The sequence below is a fragment of the Ahaetulla prasina genome, chromosome 4, assembly GCF_028640845.1.
Source record: "Ahaetulla prasina isolate Xishuangbanna chromosome 4, ASM2864084v1, whole genome shotgun sequence".
Taxonomy (NCBI): domain Eukaryota; kingdom Metazoa; phylum Chordata; class Lepidosauria; order Squamata; family Colubridae; genus Ahaetulla; species Ahaetulla prasina.
Genome location: NC_080542.1, coordinates 9595821 through 9614928, shown reverse-complemented (window position 1 = coordinate 9614928; position 19108 = coordinate 9595821). Strand labels below are relative to the sequence as shown.

Sequence of the window (19108 nt, the reverse complement as noted above, 5' to 3'; positions counted from 1 at the left end):
CAGTATACACAAACATCAACATAAAACAAAAACACATCATATAAACATATATATAAGTAAAAGTATGCAACAACTATATTAATTTGATATAATGAAAGGGAACAATAGGACAGGAATGGTAGGCATTTTTGTGCTCTTATGCCCTGAATCAATCTCATAGCAATATCCTAACTCAAATGTGCTAGCTTTTTTTATCCTGTCTAATTAGTTTCCTTAAAAGTAAAGGTAAAGGTTCCCCTCACACATACATGCTAGTCGTTCCCGACTCTAGGGGGCAGTGCTCATCTCCATTTCAAAGCCAAAGAGCCAGCGCTGTCCGAAGACGTCTCCGTGGTCATGTGGCTGGCATGACTCAATGCCAAAGATTAACGGAACACTGTTACCTTCCCACCAAAGGTAGTCCCTAGTTTTCTACTTGCATTTTTTATGTGCTTTCGAACTGCTAGGTTGGCAGAAGCTGGGACAAATAACAGGAGCTCACCCTATTACGCGGCACTAGGGATTCAAACCGCTGAACTGCCGACCTTTTGATTGACAAGCTCAGCGTCTTACCCACTAAGCCACCATGTCCCTAATTAGTTTCCTTAAGTGAGACTAAAGGTCAATTTACTCCCGATTTTGGAAAATCATTTTGAAAAGTAGTGAAATTTTTCAAGCCTTTTTCGTAGCTAATGTCCAGTAAACTCACTCTTTCTCCTATTAACTCAAAACAAACAAACAAACAAACAAACATGTGCCTAAGCCTTTTCTTAGAACTGCAATGCTAACTACAAAATGCACATGGAAGGGATGTTCACAGAAGTGTGTTGGTCAAGGGCTCTTTTATCCCAACAGATATGTAAATTGGGGCATTATTTCCCCTTTAAAGGAGCCTCATTGGTTTTCCTCTTCAGCCACCCACAAACCTAAACCTTACGCTATTTCCTGAATCCTCCCCTGTCACTTCCCTTCATTCATTAGAGCAAGCAAAAATGTGGCTAAACCTCATGTCCATACTAGTACTCCTCAAAGGTAATTATTTCCCCCATAAAGAGCAAATTCCCATGTTTTGCTCCTTATGCAGGAGATATCACTAAAAAGCAATCCTTTTCTTTTTAGGAGTCCAATCTCAAGTACAGTTGGTGGAGTCTGGAGGGGGTGTGAAAGACCTGGAGAGTCCCTCCGTCTCACCTGCCAAGGTTCTGGTTTCACTTTTGGAAGCTACCACATGAGCTGGGTGAGACAGGCTCCAGGGAAAGGACTGGAATGGGTTGCACTCATCTATCATGATTCCAGTGGAAAGTTCTACTCAGACAAAGTGAAGGGTCGCTTCACCGTCTCCAGGGACAATGCCAAAAGCCAGCTGTATCTGCAAATGAACAGCCTCAAAGCTGAAGACACGGGAGTCTATTACTGTGCGAGAGACACAGTGAGAGGAAGTGAATCTGAGGCCTTACAAGAACCTTCCTTTCTTCAGAGCAGCTTGTCTAACCTTTAAATCCTGGAGTTATCATTGAAATTTGATCATCAGTGAGAATTTCGGGATGTTTAGTTCTATTTTATTTTTATTTTATTTATTTATTTATTTTCATCAAGCATGTATTTTATGATAGATACAAATGTAAACATAATTATAAACACGTGCAAAGGAGGGGTGAAATGCTCCTGGATCGGACCGGCTCGTGCGATCCGGTAGCGATGCTAGTTGCTGGTTCGGAGGATGGTAGCAAAAATCCCTGGCCCCAACCCCCCTGCCTCTGCTGAGCCCCACCATCAGCAGAGGGTTTTTGTTAAAAGAAGGTTTTAAATGGAAACAAAATGAAAAAATGACGCTATCATATTCAGCGAACTTATAAAACAGTTAAAGTATTATACATACAAATAATATACAGCAGTGCAGAAGTTAATCCACCTAGCCTGACCAGATGGTTTCCTCGGTGAGCAGTGGGTTGGACTGTATGACCTCCAAGGTCCCTTCCAACTCTGTTACCGTGACGAGACTTTAAAGTTTCTCTCCATGGAATTCAAAAAAACTTCACTTCTCCAGATAGTATAATCCATACTGGGAAGCCATGTCTGGGTTTAGAACAGAAAAACTAGAGCAAGCCGAATCTTTTGGATAATACAAAGATATTTTATTTATTTATTTATTTATTTATTTGTCACAACAGTATATGTAAGCATAAGCATGAAATAACTATACGATATATAAGCATATATATATAAGCATAAGTATGTAATAACTATATGAAATTGGATACAATCAAAGGGAACGTTAGGACAGGAATGGTAGGCACGTTTGTGCTCTTATGCACGCCCCTTACAAACCTCTTTGTGAATGGGGTGAGGTCAATAGTAGACAGTTTTTGGTTAAAGCTTTGGGGATTTTGGGAAGAGACCACAGAGTCAGGTAGTGCATTCCAGGCATTAACAACTCTGTTACTAAAGTCATATTTTCTGCAATCAAGATTGGAACGGTTCACATTAAGCTTAAATCTATTGTGTGCTCGTGTATTGTTGCGATTGGAGCTGAAGTAGTCTTCAACAGGAAGGACATTGTAACAGATGATTCTATGAGTTAAACTCAGGTCATGTCGAAGACGGTGGAGTTCTAAGTTTTCTAAACCCAGGATTTCAAATCTGGTGGCATAAGGTATTTTGTTGTGATCAGAGGAGTGAAAAACTCTTCTTGTAAAATATTTCTGGACACACTCAATTGTATTTATGTCAGAAATGAGATGTGGGTTCCAGACAGGCGAGCTGTATTCAAGAATTGGTCTAGCAAATGTTTTATATGCTCTGGTTAGTAGTGTAATCTTTCTGTTTGAATTGAGAGACTGTATTTGATAACAAAATGACTTAAGCTTTTACTTCGTGAGTTTAGTGGAACCAACTAGCCTAGCTGAAAAAAGGGTTCCTTGAAGGTAACTGGCATTTTTCATAAAATAAACGATGGTTTAAGAAGCAATCTGATAGCAAATGTTCTAATTCAAATGTGCTAGCTTTCCCCCGCCCCCCCTTTCTAAAAAGTTTCCTTAAATGAGACAAAGTCTCTGTTTATTCACGATTACATAAAATCATTTGGAAATATAGTGAAGCTTTATTTTTTAAAGCTTAAAGCTTTTTTTGTAGTTAATCTACAGTAAACGGGCCCTATCTCTTATTAATTCAAGAGGAAAAACAATGTGTCCAAAACTTTTCTTAGGACTAGAATGTTTATTCCAAAATGCAGATGTAAGTTATGTTCATCGAAATGTCTTTTATCCCATCAGATATGTAAATGGAGGCACAATTTCCCCTTTAAAGGAGCCTCATTGGTTTCCCTCTTCAACCACCCACAAACCTAAACTTTGCGCTATTTCCTGAATCCTCCCCTGTCACTTCCCTTCATTCATTAGAGCAAGCAAAAATGTGGCTAAACCTCCTGTCCATACTAGTACTCCTCAAAGGTAATTATTTCCCCCATATAGAGTTTATTTCCATATTCTGCTCCTCTATGCAGGAGATATCATTAAAAAGCAATCCTTTTCTTTTTAGGAGTCCAATCTCAAGTACAGTTGGTGGAGTCTGGAGGGGGTGTGAGAAGACCTGGAGAGTCCCTCCGTCTCACCTGCCAAGGTTCTGGATTCACCTTCGGCAGCTATGGCATGTACTGGGTGAGACAGGCTCCAGGGAAAGGACTGGAATGGGTTGCAGTTATTTGGTATGATGCCAGTAGGCAAGAGTATGCAGAGTCTGTCAAAGGGCGCTTCACCGTCTCCAGGGACAATGCCAAAAGCCAGCTGTATCTGCAAATGAACAGCCTCAATCCTGAAGACACAGGAATCTATTACTGTGCGAGACACAGTGAGAGGAAGTGAATCTGAAGCCAGACAAGAACCTCCCTTCCTTTCTTCAGAGCAGCTTGTCTAACCTTCAAATCCTGGCATTATCATTGAGATTTGGTCATCAGTGAGAATTTCGGGATGTTTCATTCTATTTTATTTTTATTTTTTATTTTATTTTGTATTTATTTTCCTCAAGCATGTATTTTATGAGAGATACAAGTGTAAACATAATTATAAACACATGTAAAGGGTATGAATAAAAGAAAACATGAGGACAGGGGCAGTAGGCACGCTGGTGCGCTTAGGTATCAAAAGGTTCGCTGAAACAAAATAAAAAACTAAGTCCGTTTCCCTGTTTTTGTGTTAATTTGGCTTCACTGGAATGGAATATTGTCCTTTGGTATCATGGGGGAAGGATGGAAAGGAAAATTTAGGATTAACCTTCTGGCAGACACACACCGAGGAAATATTAGCTCTGAACAAATCTCCTTGGAGAATTAAGAAGACATGTTCTTTCTTAAGTTTTGACTCTCCAAGGCATGTTACCTTTAAGATGGCTGGGATTTTCCATATAATAAACAATAGTTAATGAATCAATCCAGTGGTGAAATCCAATTTTTGTTACTACCGTTTCTATGGGCGTGGCTTGGTGGGCATGGTGTGGCTTGGTGGGCGTGGCAGGGGAAAGATACTGCAAAATCCCCATTCCCTCCCCAATCTGGGGCCAGCAGAGGTGGTATTTGCTGGTTCTCTGAACATATCAAAATTTCCGCTACTGCTTCTCCCAACTGCTCACGATTTCTGCTACCGGTTCTCCAGAACCTGTAAGAACCTGTTGATTTTTTATTTTTTTTATTTTTGTCATGACAGTATACACAAACATCAACATAAAACAACAATACATCATATAAACATATATATAAGTAAAAGTATGCAAGAACTATATTAATTTGATATAATGAAAGGGAACAATAGGACAGGAATGGTAGGCACTTTTGTGCTCTTATGCCCTGAATCAATCTCATAGCAAAGTCCTAACTCAAATGTGCTAGCTTTTTTTATCCTGTATAATTAGTTTCCTTAAAGGTAAAGGTTCCCCTCGCACATACGTGCTAGTCGTTCCCGACTCTAGGGGGCAGTGCTTATTTCCATTTCAAAGCCAAAGAGCCAGCGCTGTCTGAAGACGTCTCCGTGGTCATGTGGCTGGCATGACTCAATGCCAAAGACTCATGGAACGCTGTTACCTTCCCACCAAAGGTGGTCCCTATTTTTCTACTTGCATTTTTTATGTGCTTTCGAACTGCTAGCTTGGCAGAAGCTGGGACAGGTAACGGGCGCTCACCCTATTACGCGGCACTAGGGATTCAAACTGCTGTAATTCCGACCTCTTGATTGACAAGCTCAGCGTCTTACCCACTAAGCCACCATGTCCCTAATTAGTTTCCTTAAGTGAGACTAAAGGTCAATTTATTCCCGATGTTGGAAAATCATTTTGAAAAGGCTTTTCAAGCCTTTTTCGTAGCTAATGTCCAGTAAACTCACTCTTTCTCCTATTAACTCAAAACAAACAACAACATGTGCCTAAGCCTTTTCTTAGAACTGCAATGCTAACTACAAAATGCACATGGAAGGGATGTTCACATAAGTGTATTGGTCAAGGGTTCTTTTATCCCAATAGATATGTAAATTGGGGCACAATTTCCCCTTTAAAGGAGCCTCATTGGTTTCCCTCTTCAAACACCCACAAACCTAAACCTTGCGCTATTTCCTGAATCCTCCCCTATCACTTCCTTTCATTCATTAGAGCAAGCAAAAATGTGGCTAAACTTCGTGTCCATACTAGTACTCCTCAAAGGTCATTATTTCCCTCATATAGAGTTTATTTCCATATTCTGCTCCTCTATGCAGGAGATCTCATTAAAAAGCAATCCTTTTCTTTTTAGGAGTCCAATCTCAAGTACAGCTGGTGGAGTCTGGAGGGGGTGTGAGAAGACCTGGAGAGTCCCTCCGTCTCACCTGCCAAGGTTCTGGATTCACCTTCGGCAGCTATGCCATGAACTGGGTGAGACAGGCCCCAGGGAAAGGCCTGGAATGGGTTGCAGGCATCTCCTCTGGTTCCAGTGGAAAGTTCTACTCAGACAAAGTGAAGGGCCGCTTCACCATCTCCAGGGATAATGCCAGAAACCAGCTGTATCTGCAAATGAGCAGCCTCAAACCTGAAGACACGGGAGTCTATTACTGTACGAGAGACACAGTGAGAGAAAGTGAATCTGAAGCCAGACAAGAACCTCCCTTCCTTTCTTCAGAGCAGCTTGTCTAACCCTCAAATCCTGGAGTTATCGTTGAGATTTGGTCATCAGTGAGAATTTCGGGATGTTTGGTTCTATTTTATTTTTATTTTTTATCTTATTTATTTATTTATTTTCATCAAGCATCTATTTTATGAGAGATACAATTGTAAACATAATTATAAACACATGTAAAAGGGTTGAATAAAAGAAAACATGAGGACAGGGACAGAAGGCACGCTGGTGAGCTTAGGTATCAAAAGGTTTGCTGAAACAAAATAAAAATTTAAGTCCGTTTCCCTGTTTTTGTGTTAATTTGGCTTCACTGGAATGGAATGTTGTCCTTTGGTATCATGGGGGAAGGATGGAAAGGAAAATTTAGGATAATCCTTCTGGCAAACACACACCGAGGAAATATCTGCTCTGAACAAATCTCCTTGGAGAATTAAGAAGACATGTCCTTGCTTCAGTTTTGACTCTCCAGGGCATCTTACCTTGAAGATAGCTGGGATTTTCCATATAATAAGCAACAGTTAATGAATCAATCCAGTGGTGAAATCCAATTTCTGTTACTACCAGTTCTGTGGATGTGGCTTGATCGACATGGTGTGGCTTGGTGGCACGGCAGGGGAAGGACACTGCAAAATCCCCATTCCCTCCCCAATCTGTGGCCAGCCAGAGGTGGTATTTGCTGGTTCTCTGAACGTCTGAAAATTTCTGCTAGTGGTTCTCCAGAACCTGTCGGATTTCACCCCTGAATCAATCTCATAGCAAAGTCCTAAATGAAATGTGCTAGCTTTTTTTACCCTGTCTAATTAGTTTCCTTAATGGTAAAGGTAAAGGTTCCCCTCGCACATACGTGCTAGTCGTTCCTGACTCTAGGGGGGGCTGCTCATCTCCATTTCATAGCCAAAGAGCCAGCGCTGTCTGAAGACGTCTCCGTAGTCATGTGGCCGGCATGACTCAATGCCAAAGGTGCACGGAACGCTGTTATCTTCCCACCAAAGGTGGTCCCTATTTTTCTACTTGCATTTTTTACGTGCTTTCGAACTGCTAGCTTGGCAGAAGCTGGGAAAAGTAACGGGTGCTCACCTTATTATGCGGCACTAGGGATTCAAACCGCTGAACTGCCGACCTCTTGATTGACAAGCTCAGCGTCTTACCCACTAAGCCACCGCATCCCTAATTAGTTTTTTAAGTGAGACTAAAGGTCAATTTATTCCCTATGTTGGAAAATCATTTTGAAAAATAGTGAAATTTTTCAAGCCTTTTTCGTAGTTAATGTCCAGTAAACTCACTCTTTCTCCTATTAACTCAAAAAAACAACAACAAAAAAAAAACACAAAAAAAAACATGTGCCTAAGCCTTTTCTTAGAACTGCAATGCTAACTACAAAATGCACATGGAAGGGATATTCTCAGAAGTGTATTGGTCAAGGGCTCTTTTATCCCAAGAGATATGTAAATTGGGGCATAATTTCCCCTTTAAAGGAGCCTCGTTGGTTTCCCTCTTCAAACACCCACAAACCTAAACCTTGTGCTATTTCCTGAATCCTCCCCTGTCACTTCCCTCCATTCATTAGAGCAAGCAAAAATGTGGCTAAACCTCATACTAGTCCATACTAGTACTAGTCCATACTAGTACTCCTCAAAGATAATTATTTGCCCCATATAGAGTTTATTTCCATATTCTGCTCCTCTATGCAGGAGATCTCATTAAAAAGCAGTCCTTTTCTTTTTAGGAGTCCAATCTCAAGTACAGTTGGTGGAGTCTGGAGGTGATGTGAGAAGACCTGGAGAGTCCCTCCGTCTCACCTGCCAAGGTTCTGGTTTCACCTTCAGCAGCTATGGTATGCACTGGGTGAGACAGGCTCCAGGGAAAGGACTGGAATGGGTGGCCTACATAACCACTGGTTCCAGTACTTACTACTCAGACAAAGTCAAAGGACGCGTCACCACCTCCAGGGACAATGCCAAAAGCCAGCTGTATCTGCAAATGAACAGCCTCAAAGCTGAAGACACGGCGGTCTATTACTGTGCGAGAGACACAGTGAGAGGAAGTGAATCTGAAGCTAAACAATAACCTTCTTTTCTTCAGAGTAGCTTCTCTAACCCTCAAATCCTGGAGTTATTATTGAAATTTGATCATCAGTGAGAATTTCAGGATGTTTGGTTCCAGGTATCAAAAAGTTTGCTGAAACAAACAAACAAACAAAAAAAATTGTACTTCCCTGTTAATGAATTAATTTGGCTTCACTGGAATGGAATGTTTTCCTGTCGCGGAGAATGATGGAAAAAGAAAATTTAGGATAATCCTCCTGGCAAACACGCACTGCGGAAATATCTGCTCTGAACAATTCCCCTGGAGAATTAAGAAGAAGCAAAACCTTGCTTCAGTTTTGACTCTCCGAGCCATGTTACCTTGAAGGTCGCTGGGATTTTCCATATACTAAACAATGGCTAATGAATCAAACTCATAGCAAACGTCCCAATTAAAATGTGCTAGTTTTTTTAAGATTCCCTAAATAAGATTCCCTAAGCGAGATTAAAGGTCAACTTATTCTCTGTGACATAAAATCATTTTGAAAAGTAGGGATTTTTTTTTTAAGTTAACTACTTTTTGTAGATTATGTGCATTAAAGTGACCCTTTCTCCTATTAACTCAAAGAAAAAACATGTGTCTAAGCCTTTTGTTAGAACTGCAGTGCTAATTACAAAAGGCACATATAAGCAATGTTCACTGAAGACTGTCATTCAAGGGTTCTTTTATCCCAACAGATATGTAAATCGAGGCATAATTTCCCCTTTAAAGGAGTCCTATGGTTTCCCTTTTCAGACAACATCCACCAACTTAAACCTTGCGCTATTTCTGGAATACTCTCTGGTCAATTCCCTCCACTCATCAGAGTGAGCAAAAATGTGGCTAAACCTTGTATCCTTACTAGTATTCCTCAAAGGTAATCATTCCGCCATATAGAGTTTATTTCCATGTTCTGCTCCTCTAGGCAGAAAATCTCATTTTTTTAAAAAAAAATCATTTTCCTTTTTAGGAGTCCAATCTCAAATCCAGTTGGTGGAGTCTGGAGGGGATGTGAGAAGACCTGGGGAGTCCCTCCGTCTCTCCTGCCAAGGCTCTGGATTCACCTTCAGCACTCATGGCATGAGCTGGGTGAGACAGGCTCCTGGGAAAGGACCAAAATGGGTGTCATACATAAACTACAATTCGGGGATTCTTACATACTCAGACAAAGTCAAGGGCCACTTCACCATCTCCAGGGACAATGCTAAAAGCCAGCTGTATCTGCAAATGAGCAGCCTCAAAGCTGAAGATACGGCTGTCTATTACTGTGCAACATACACAGTGAGTGGAAGTGATTCTGTTGCCAGACAAGAATCCTTCCTTTCTCCAGAGCACTTCTGCAACTTGCTTAAGCCTCAGATCCTGGGTTATCAATGAGCGTTGATCATTGTCTAGTGTAAAGTAACCAGATTTCAGCGATGGCAAAGCAGGACACCATTGATGGGGGGGGGGGCGGGGGGGGCTGCGCATGCATGCTGAGTCTTGCCATCTGCCTGAAGGAGGAGGAGTGGCTGCTGCTTCTCCGCTCTTCCAGGCAGGCTCGGCTCTCCTCTCGGCTCTTCTCTTCCTCTCGGGTGAAGTCAAGCGGAGTCTCTCCTCCCTCTCGCGCCCCCTTCTCTGCCACTCCCCCTTCTCCGCCTCCTCCTCTTGCGTTGCCACCTCCCATTTTCAGAATGGGGGTGAAACAAAAAAAAATCGGGACTTTTTGGAATTGCTGCGGGACACGGGACAAATTATTAAAAAGCGGGACTGTCATGCCAAAAGCGGGACGTCTGGTCACTATAGTCGTGAGAACTTGAAGAAGTTTGGGTGCAAGTGTTGTGACCGAGGCCCAAGTAGTGATTACCAAACAGAATTCAGTCTTGAACAAACTTAGTTTATTAAAAGAGTTGAGAATTAATTCATCCTCAGTTTTAGCCCAAAACAAATTCTTCGGCCTTATCACCAACTTTTGATGTCTTTGGCAACCTGCCAAAGGCTTCTCTTGGCAAGAACCCAATAAAATTCAAGAGACGCTGACAAGAAGCACTGGAATCAACGTTGCTTTTTTACAAGGAACCCAATGGCTCATTGCTGCTCTTTTAAGCCTTATGGGAGGGGCCAATCATCTTCTGGCCTTACTCCTGAGTCGTCCTTTTTGCTTCAGCTGCTCTTGCCTTCTGGCAGCTCTCCCACCTGCATTAGGAACAGGCTCCTCCTGTTCCTCTTCCTCTCTGCTGTCTGCCTCTGGAAGCTCCGTAGTCCATGCATCGCTCCCAGATGGCCCTGGTCCCATCTCTGCCTCCAACGCAGAGCCCTCATCCGGGTCTTCCCCTGACTCCAGGATTGGCCCATTGTCCTCCCCAGCCGCCTCATTGTCCGACTTCACTGCCCGGTCTGCAGGTTGCTGCGGACCACAACAGCAAGTATTTAAAAAGTTTGCTGTAACGAAATATAAAATTCCAAGTCTACCAGTTGATTTTATTTCACTGGAATGAAAGGTGGTTGTTTAGTGTCTTGGTGGAAGGGTGAAAAGGAAACCTTAGGATAATCCTTCTAAATATCCAAACTGGCAAACACACATTAGGGAAATACCTGCTCTGAACGAATCTCCTTGGAGAATTAAGAAGATGTGTCCTCGCTTCAATTTTCACAAAAATCACAAACAACAACAACAACAAAAGTTGGGTGTTGGATGACTTAGTAAACAAGCAAAATCTCCCAGATTTTCTTCTCTTCCCCTCCACCCCCGTAAAATTAACTTTTTTATATCCTGTTTCTATTATGTTTCTTAAAAAAATGCCCTTCTGTGCGTTTAATCCCCATTATATTGAGTCGTTTTTGAGCAGTGGTGGAATTTTTCAAATCGTCATTCAAAGCAATCGTGAATTTGTCCCCTGCCTGTTGTTGTCATGTCTGACCCTCAGCCAATCTATGGATCACGCCTCTCCATGCCCCTCTACCAGGGATGAAATGCTCCCAGTTCAGACCGGATCACCCAATTCAATAGCAATGGCGGCGAGTGGTTCGGAGAAATGGTAGGAAAATCGCTGCCCTCCCCCACCATGCCCAGCTGAACAGCGTGATCATCAGAGGTTTTTGGGTTTTTTACTTTTAAAAGCATTTTTCCTTCGGCCGAAAAAATGCTTTTAAAAGTTTTTTTAAAATGCCTCTGATGATCGTGCAGCTCAGCTGGGATCAACAGAGGCTTTTAAAAGCATTTTTTTCTACAACCTCTTCAGCCGAAGAGGTTGTAAAAAATGCTTTTAAAAGGTTCTGACGATCCCAGCTGAGTTGCCTGATCATCAGAGGCTTTTCTTTTCTTTTAAAGGTAAAAAAAAAGCTTTTAAAAGAAAACAAAAGCCCCTGACAATCAGGCAACTCAGCTAGGATCGTCAGAGCCTTTTAAAAGCATTTTTTCTACAACCTCTTCGGTTGTAGAAAAAATGCTCTTAAAAGTTAAAAAAAAAAGTTGGCCACGCCCACCCATTCACATTACCCCCCCCCACAAAGCCACGCCCACAGAACTTGTAATAACAAATTTTACATTTCACCACTGTCCTCCACCTCCTTTTGGTCTGCCATGGTCATCCCGGTGTCATCCTTTATAGCAGTGGTTCTCAACCTTTATAGTGCTGCGACCCCTTTAATACAATTCCCCACGATGTGGCGACCCCAACCGTAAAATTATTTTCGTTTTGAATTTATCGCGCCTGAAGCCGTATCGGCTAGCGATCTGAACTGCTTGCGATTGCCTTGAGGACGGAGGCATTAAAGCGGAGACTCCTCCCCTATTAAGTTTATCGCGCCTGAAGCCAGGTTAGGCTAGCGATTGGGAGTGATTGCAGCTGGCTTGAGAGGGAGACATCAGAGCAAAGATTTCTCTCTTTTTTAATTCATCGCGCCTGAAGCTGAATCCGGCTAGCGATTTGAGAGCCTGCAGCTGGCTTGTAGAGTCAACCATTGGAGCGCGATTCTTCGACTCGCAAGTATACTTCCCATATTTCCGATGGTCTTAGGCGACCCCTGGCAAATCGTCATTCAATCCCCAACGAGATCGCGACCCACAGGTTGAGAACCGCTGCTTTATAGTGTCCAGTCAGCAGGTACTAGACTGGCCCCTTCTTTTTCCAATGTTCATTCCCAGCATGACTGATTTTTAGAGTGACTCAGCTCCCATGGCATGATCAAAGTATGATCTGTATTTGGTGACCTTGGCTTCCAGTGATATTTTTGGTGAGGTTTGGTCTAGGAGTTATTATTAGTATTAAAGATCTGTCACAAAGAACGGGGGTCCATCTATTCTACAAAGCTCCTGAAGTCAGAAGAAGAAGCAATGGATGGAAATTAATCAAGGAGAGAAGCAATCTAGAACTAAGGAGAAATTTCCTGACAATGAGAACAATTAATCAGTGGAACGACTTGCCACCGGAGGTTATAGGGGTTCCATCACTGGACATTTTAAAGAAGTGATTGGACAAACATTTGTCCGAAATGGTATAGGGTCTCCTGCTTGAGCAGGGGTTTGGAGTAGAGGTGACAGGATCAAAAACATTATGTATTTATTTCATGATAAAAACCTTTGTTAGAGATTTAAATTCAGTGGGAGTCCTTGCTAGAGAGTGTGCTTCGGAGCATATGTACCACATATTCTGAGCAAGGTACCACCTGTACTGTACCTGTACATTTTGTTTTTCTTGCCTAAATGTAGAACCTTACTTTTTTCACCACTGAATTTCATTTTGTTACATAACGCCCAATGTTCAAGTCTGTCAAGATCCTTCTGTATCTTGAGCCTACCTTTTTTTTTTTGTTTACATTTATACCCCGTCCTTCTCCGAAGACTCAGGGCGGCTTACAATGTATAAGGCAATAGTCTCATTCTATTTGTATATTTTTTTACAAAGTCAACTTATTGCCCCCCCAACAATCTGGGTCCTCATTTTACCTACCTTATAAAGGGTGGAAGGCTGAGTCAACCTTGGGCCGGGCTCGAACCTGCAGTAATTGCAGGCTTTGTGTTCTAATAACAGGCTTCTCTATTGCCTGAGCTATCCCAGCCCGACCTTCTGGAGTGTTGGCTATTCCTGCCAACTTGGTGTCATCTGCAAATTTGATGAGTTCCCCATCTATTCCCTCATCCAAGTCATTTCAATTTAATGAAAAGAAGGACAAGGAGGGATGATAGCAGTGTTCCAATATCTCAGGGGCTGCCCCAAAGAAGAGGGAGTCAAGCACCTGAGGGCAGAACAAGAAACAATGGGGGGAAATTAATCAAGGAGAGAAGCAGTCTGTAGTAAGGAGAAATTTCCTAACAGTGAGAACAATTAATCAGTGGAACAAATTCCCTCCAGAAGTTGTGAATGCTCCAACACTGGAAGTTTTTAAAGAAGAGGTTGGACAACCATTTGTCTGAAGTGGTATAGGATTTCCAGCCTGAGCAGGGGGTTGGACTAGAAGACCTCCAAGTTCCCTTCCAACTCTGTTATTTTCTTATTCTATTATTGATACTCAAAGAAAAATAAAAAGAAAGCCTGCCTGTTATCAGTTTTCTTAAGACTGGAACATCATTTGAAAACAACATATGTAGGTCTTGTTCAAAGAAATATGTAAACGAATGCACTGAGGAACTGTTTTATCCCAAGCAATATGTAAAACAGGAAACAATTTCCCCTTTAAAGGAGTCTACTTTATCCACTTTCAGGCGACACCCACCAGCACAAAGCTTATACATTTCTCTGCAATCTTTTCCTTATTGATTCCCATCCTTTGGTCAGAGGGAGTAAAAATGATTCAACTTGTTGGCTCAACTTGTTGTCCTTACTAGCAGTCCTGAGAGGTCATTCGATCTTCCCTAGTCAGTTTCGTCCCATTTTAATTCTTGCATGGAGGAGCACTGACTCAAATATCTTTCCTTTTAGGTGTCTGGTCAGAGATCCAACTGGTGGAATCTGGAGGGGACAAGAGAAGACCTGGGGAGTTTCTCCATCTCTCCTGCCAAGTCTTTGGATTTGACATGAGTGATTATTCCATGCAGTGGGTGAGACAGGCTCCTGGGAAAGGACTGGAATGGGTGGCAGAGATAAGCTATAATTCTCATAGTATCAACTACTCAGACAAAGTGAAGGGACGCTTCACCGCCTCCAGGGACAATGCCAAAAAACAGCTGTACCTGCAAATGAGCAACCTCAAACCTGAAGACACAGCAGTCTATTACTGCACCACGTACACAGTGAGAGGAACTGAATCTAAAGCCAAACAAGAACTTTCCATACTTTGACTTGCAACTTTCTTCAGCTCCAGATCCTGGATTAATCGACGAGGACGGGTCACCATCGACTGAGAATTTGAGGTGTTAGTGTTTTTGATGTTCAATTAGGCCAGCAAGAACAATTATTGGAAGAAAATGAAAAAAATGACTAAAATGACTTGAACATTCCAGTTTACACTCCTTGTTTACCTTGTTTACCAGGACTGACTGCAAAGAAAAAGAGAAAGAGAAAGAGAAAGGAAGGAAGGAAGGAAGGAAGGAAGGAAGGAAGGAAGGAAGGAAGGAAGGAAGGAAGGAAGGAGAGAGAAAGAAAGAAAGAAAGAAAGAAAGAAAGAAAGAAAGGAGGGAGGGAGGGAGGGAGGGAGGGAGGAGAGAGAAAGAAAGAAAGAAAGAAGAAAGAAAGAAAGAAAGAAAGAAAGAAAGAAAGAAAGAAAGAAAGAGGAAAAAAGGAATTGAATATGGTCTATTACTATAGAAACAGTGATAACACTTAGACTTATATACCATGTTTCCTCGAAAATAAGACCCTGTCTTACAAGCACTGAAATAAGTGCTTGGACTTATTGCCATGCGCTCAAAAGCCCAATTGGGCTTATTATAGAATAGAATAGAATAGAATAGAATAGAATAGAATAGAATAGAATAGAATAGAATAGAATAGAATAGAATAGAATTTTTTATTGGCCAAGTGTGATTGGGCACACAAGGAATTTGTCTTGGCGCAAATGCTCTCAGTGTACATAAAAGAAAAGATACCTTCATCAAGGTACAACACTTACAACACTTAATGATAGTCATAGGGTACAAATTTAACACTTAATGATACAACACTTAACGATAATCATAGGCTACAAATTAGCAATCAGGAAACAATATCAGTATAAATCATAAGGATACAAGCAGCAAAGTTACAGTCATAAGTGGAAGCAGATGGATGATGGGAACGATGAGAAGATTAATAGTAGTGCAGACTTAGTAAATAGTTTGACAGTGCTGAGGGAATTATTTGTTTAGCAGAGTGATGGCCTTCGGGAAAAAACTGTTCTTGTGTCTAGTTGCTCTGGTGTGCAGTGCTCTATAGCGAGGGTAGGAGTTGAAACAGTTTATGTCCAGGATGTGAGGGGTCTGTAAATATTTTCACAGCCCTCTTTTTGACTTGTAGAGTATACAGGTCCTCAATGGAAGGCAGGTTGGTAGCCATTATTTTTTCTGCAGTTCTAATTATCCTCTGAAGTCTGTGTCTGTCTTGTTGGGTTGCAGAACCAAACCAGACAGTTATATAGGTAATATTCATAAGGAAGTTGAGGATGTATACTGTATATAATGTAGATTTTACTTGAACTGTTAATCCAAAGTATATAAAAATGACGCTGCCTGTTGGACTATGTATTAGAGTTATGGAAAAGAAAAACCACAATAATAATAATAATCAAAAAGAAACTTCAGGATAATCTTTCTAAATATCTAAACTGCCATCTACATTTTGAGGAAACATCTGATGCAGAGAACAAGGTTTGGGGCAAGCTGTGGAGGACATTGGAGAACAGGGCGGCTGGTGTGCTGTGGTCCATGGGCTTACAGAGAATTGGGCTCAACTTAGTGACTGAAGAAGAACAATAACAGTGTCATGGCACAAGGCAAGAATTGAAAGTTTGGGTTGATATTTCTGGCTATTAAAACTGCCATAACGTATTGAGGAAACATCTGGACCAAAAGAATCTCCTTGGAGAATTAGAAAGATGTGTCCTAATAATCACTTTTGACACTTGGTGGCCATGTTGTCACATGAAACTCCATTGCCCATGTATCCAATAAGGGTGCGGGAGAGAATAATACAAGTCTCATTAGATATATTATCATTTTGGAGTCGTGATTCCCCCTTTTTTTAATGTTACTTTAGTAATGTTCACTAAAAATTCCTTGTGAAAATTTCCCATCTCTGAGGTTTCAGTCCTGACCATGTAATTGAATATCGGAAAAGTATTTATCTGGTGTTTGTCACGAGCAAAACTCTAGAATGTATCAAGAGGCTTCATTTTCTTTTTTATGAAAATGGAAATGACGTGAAGGGAATTTTTATAAACTTTGATGTACATGCAAAAATAATCATAATAATAATGTCGTATATCAATACATGCATTTATTTATTTATTTATTTTTATTTGTTTTATTTGTCACAACAATATATATATATAAGCATCACACAAAAAGATTATACAGTATATAAACATATATATGAGTAAATATTAGGAGGTATAAGCAGTGGTGGGATTCAACCAGTTCGCACCACTTCGGGAGAACCGGTTGTTAACTTTCTGAGCAGTTTGGTGAACTGGTTGTTGGAAGAAATCATTAGGGCAGAGAACCGGTTGTTAAATTATTTGAATCCCACCACTGGGTATAAGCGTATATATATATATATATATATATATATATATATATATATATATATATATATATATATATATATATATATATATATATATATATATATATATATGAAGAAGAAAATAAAAACAATAGGACAGGAACGGTAGGTGCGTTTGTGCTCTTATGCACGCCCCTTATGGTCCTCTTAAGAATGGGGTGAGGTCAATAGTAGAAAGTTTTTGGTTAAAGTTTTTAGGATTATGTGAAGAGACCACAGAGTCAAGTAAAGTGTTCCAAGCACTAATGATTCTGTTACAGAAGTCATATTTTCTGCAATCTAGATTAAAACGGTTAACATTAAGTTTAAATCTATTGGTTGCTCTTGTATTATTGCAATTCAAGCTGAAGTAGTCTTTAACAGGAAGGACATTACAATAGATGATTCTATGAGTTAAACTTAGGTCTTATCGAAGGCAACGGAATTCCAAGTTTTCTAAGCCTAGGATTTCAAGTCTGGTGGGATAAGGTATTTTGTTGTTTTCAGAGGAGTGGAGAACTCTTCTTGTAAAATATTTCTGGACACGTTCAATTATATTGATGTCAGAAATGTGGTGAGGGTTCCAGACAGGCAAGCTGTATTCTAGAATTGGCCTAGCAAATGTTTTATATGCTCTGGTTAGTAGAGAGCATTTCATCATTTGTGTTGTAAATGTTGTACCTTGATGAACGTATCTTTTCTTTTATGTACACTGAGAGCATATGCACCAAGACAAATTCCTTGTGTGTCCAATCACACTTGGCCAATAAAAATTCTATTCTATTCTATTCTAGTAGTGTAGTGTTTTTGGAAAAGAAGCTATGCAAGATTAGGTTTGCAACTCTTAGAGCCTTTTTTGCTATGTAGTTGCAGTGGGCTTTGGCACTTAGATCATTTGACATGAAAACTCCAAAGTCTTTAACGGGATGGGGGTCATCTGTAAGGTAATGTTCATCAAGTATGTACTTAGTGTTTTGGTTCTTTTTTCCAATATGTAAGACTGAGCATTTGCTGGTTGAGATTTGGAGTTGCCAAGTTTTAGACCAAGCGGTTAGATGATCAAGGAGGGTCAACTTATTCTACAAAACACCAGAGGGCAGGACAAAAAGCAAAGCGTGGAAACTAATCAGTGGAAACAACTGGCCTTCAGAAGTTGTGGATGCTCCAACACTGGAAGTTTTTAAGAAGATGTTGGATAACCATTTGTCTGTGGTGGTGTAGGTTTTCCTGCCTGGGCAGGGGGTTGGACTAGAAGACCTCAAAGGTCCCTTCCAACTGTTATTCTATTCTAAGAGTTGTCAGGATGTTGAGTCATGGCATCTGGACTTCTTTCCTTTTTGGCTTGAAACGTTTCACTGCTTCTTCAGGTCTTGGTGCCCTGACTCAACTCCTAGGGGACAGGATTGTTTTCAGCTGAGTCAAGGATGAACGGAGGGCACGTTCCTGGAACTGTGATGAAAGGCGCTCAATCTCAATAGTAGTACCTGTGAGAGGCATCTTGGAGACCTAGTGGACAACCATTTAGATATGAGCCAGCAGTGTGCAGCAGCTGCTAAAAAATCTAACACAGTTCTGGGCTGCATAAACAGAGGGATAGAATCAAGATCACGTGAAGTGTTAGTGCCACGTTATAATGCCTTGGTAAGGCCACACTTGGAATACTGCATTCAGTTTTGGTCGCCGCGATGTAAAAAAGATGCTGAGACTCTAGAAAGAGTGCAGAGAAGAGCAACAAAGATGATTAGGGACTGGAGGCTAAAACATATGAAGAACGGTTGCAGGAACTGGGTATGTCTAGTTTAATAAAAAGGACTAGGGGAGACATGATAGCAGTGTTCCAATATCTCAGGGGTTGCTACGAAGAAGAGGGAGTCAAACTATTCTCCAAAGCACCTGATGGTAGAACAAGAAGCAATGGGTGGAAATTGATCAAGGAAAGAAGCAACTTAGAACTAAGGAGAAATTAATAAGTGGAACGAGTTGCCTCCAGAAGTTGTAAATCCAACACTGGAAATTTTTAAGAAAATGTTGGATAACCATTTGTCTGAGATGGTGTAGGGTTTTCCTGCCTGGGCAGGGGGTTGGACTTGAAGGCCTCCAAGGTCCCTTCCAATTTTGTTGTTATTGTTATTATTATTATTAACCTCCATCTGAAAACCATTTTGGACCTTCAAGACATTCCGGGTTGTTTCTTCCCCAGATCTTCCCTTTGAAGGTTAGATGAAGCCGCATCTCCAGTCCCTGAGCAAAGAGCTTTACCGTGATATCGAAGGGTTGC

At 41.0% G+C, this 19108-nt stretch overlaps 1 pseudogene and 2 gene segments (V, D, J or C); all 3 read left to right on the top strand.

Annotated features, from left to right (window-relative positions):
* The first annotated feature begins 906 nt into the window (after positions 1-906).
* Positions 907-1477, top strand: LOC131197847 (immunoglobulin heavy variable 3-30-3-like; annotated as a pseudogene).
* Positions 1478-3313: 1836 nt separating this feature from the next.
* Positions 3314-3839, top strand: LOC131197846 (immunoglobulin heavy variable 3-33-like). The segment is given in 2 exon segments: positions 3314-3428; positions 3517-3839. Coding segments are annotated over 2 exon segments (363 nt in total).
* Positions 3840-5556: 1717 nt separating this feature from the next.
* On the top strand, positions 5557-6126 carry LOC131197845 (Ig heavy chain V region 914-like). The segment is given in 2 exon segments: positions 5557-5661; positions 5750-6126. Coding segments are annotated over 2 exon segments (417 nt in total).
* The last annotated feature ends 12982 nt before the right edge of the window (positions 6127-19108 follow it).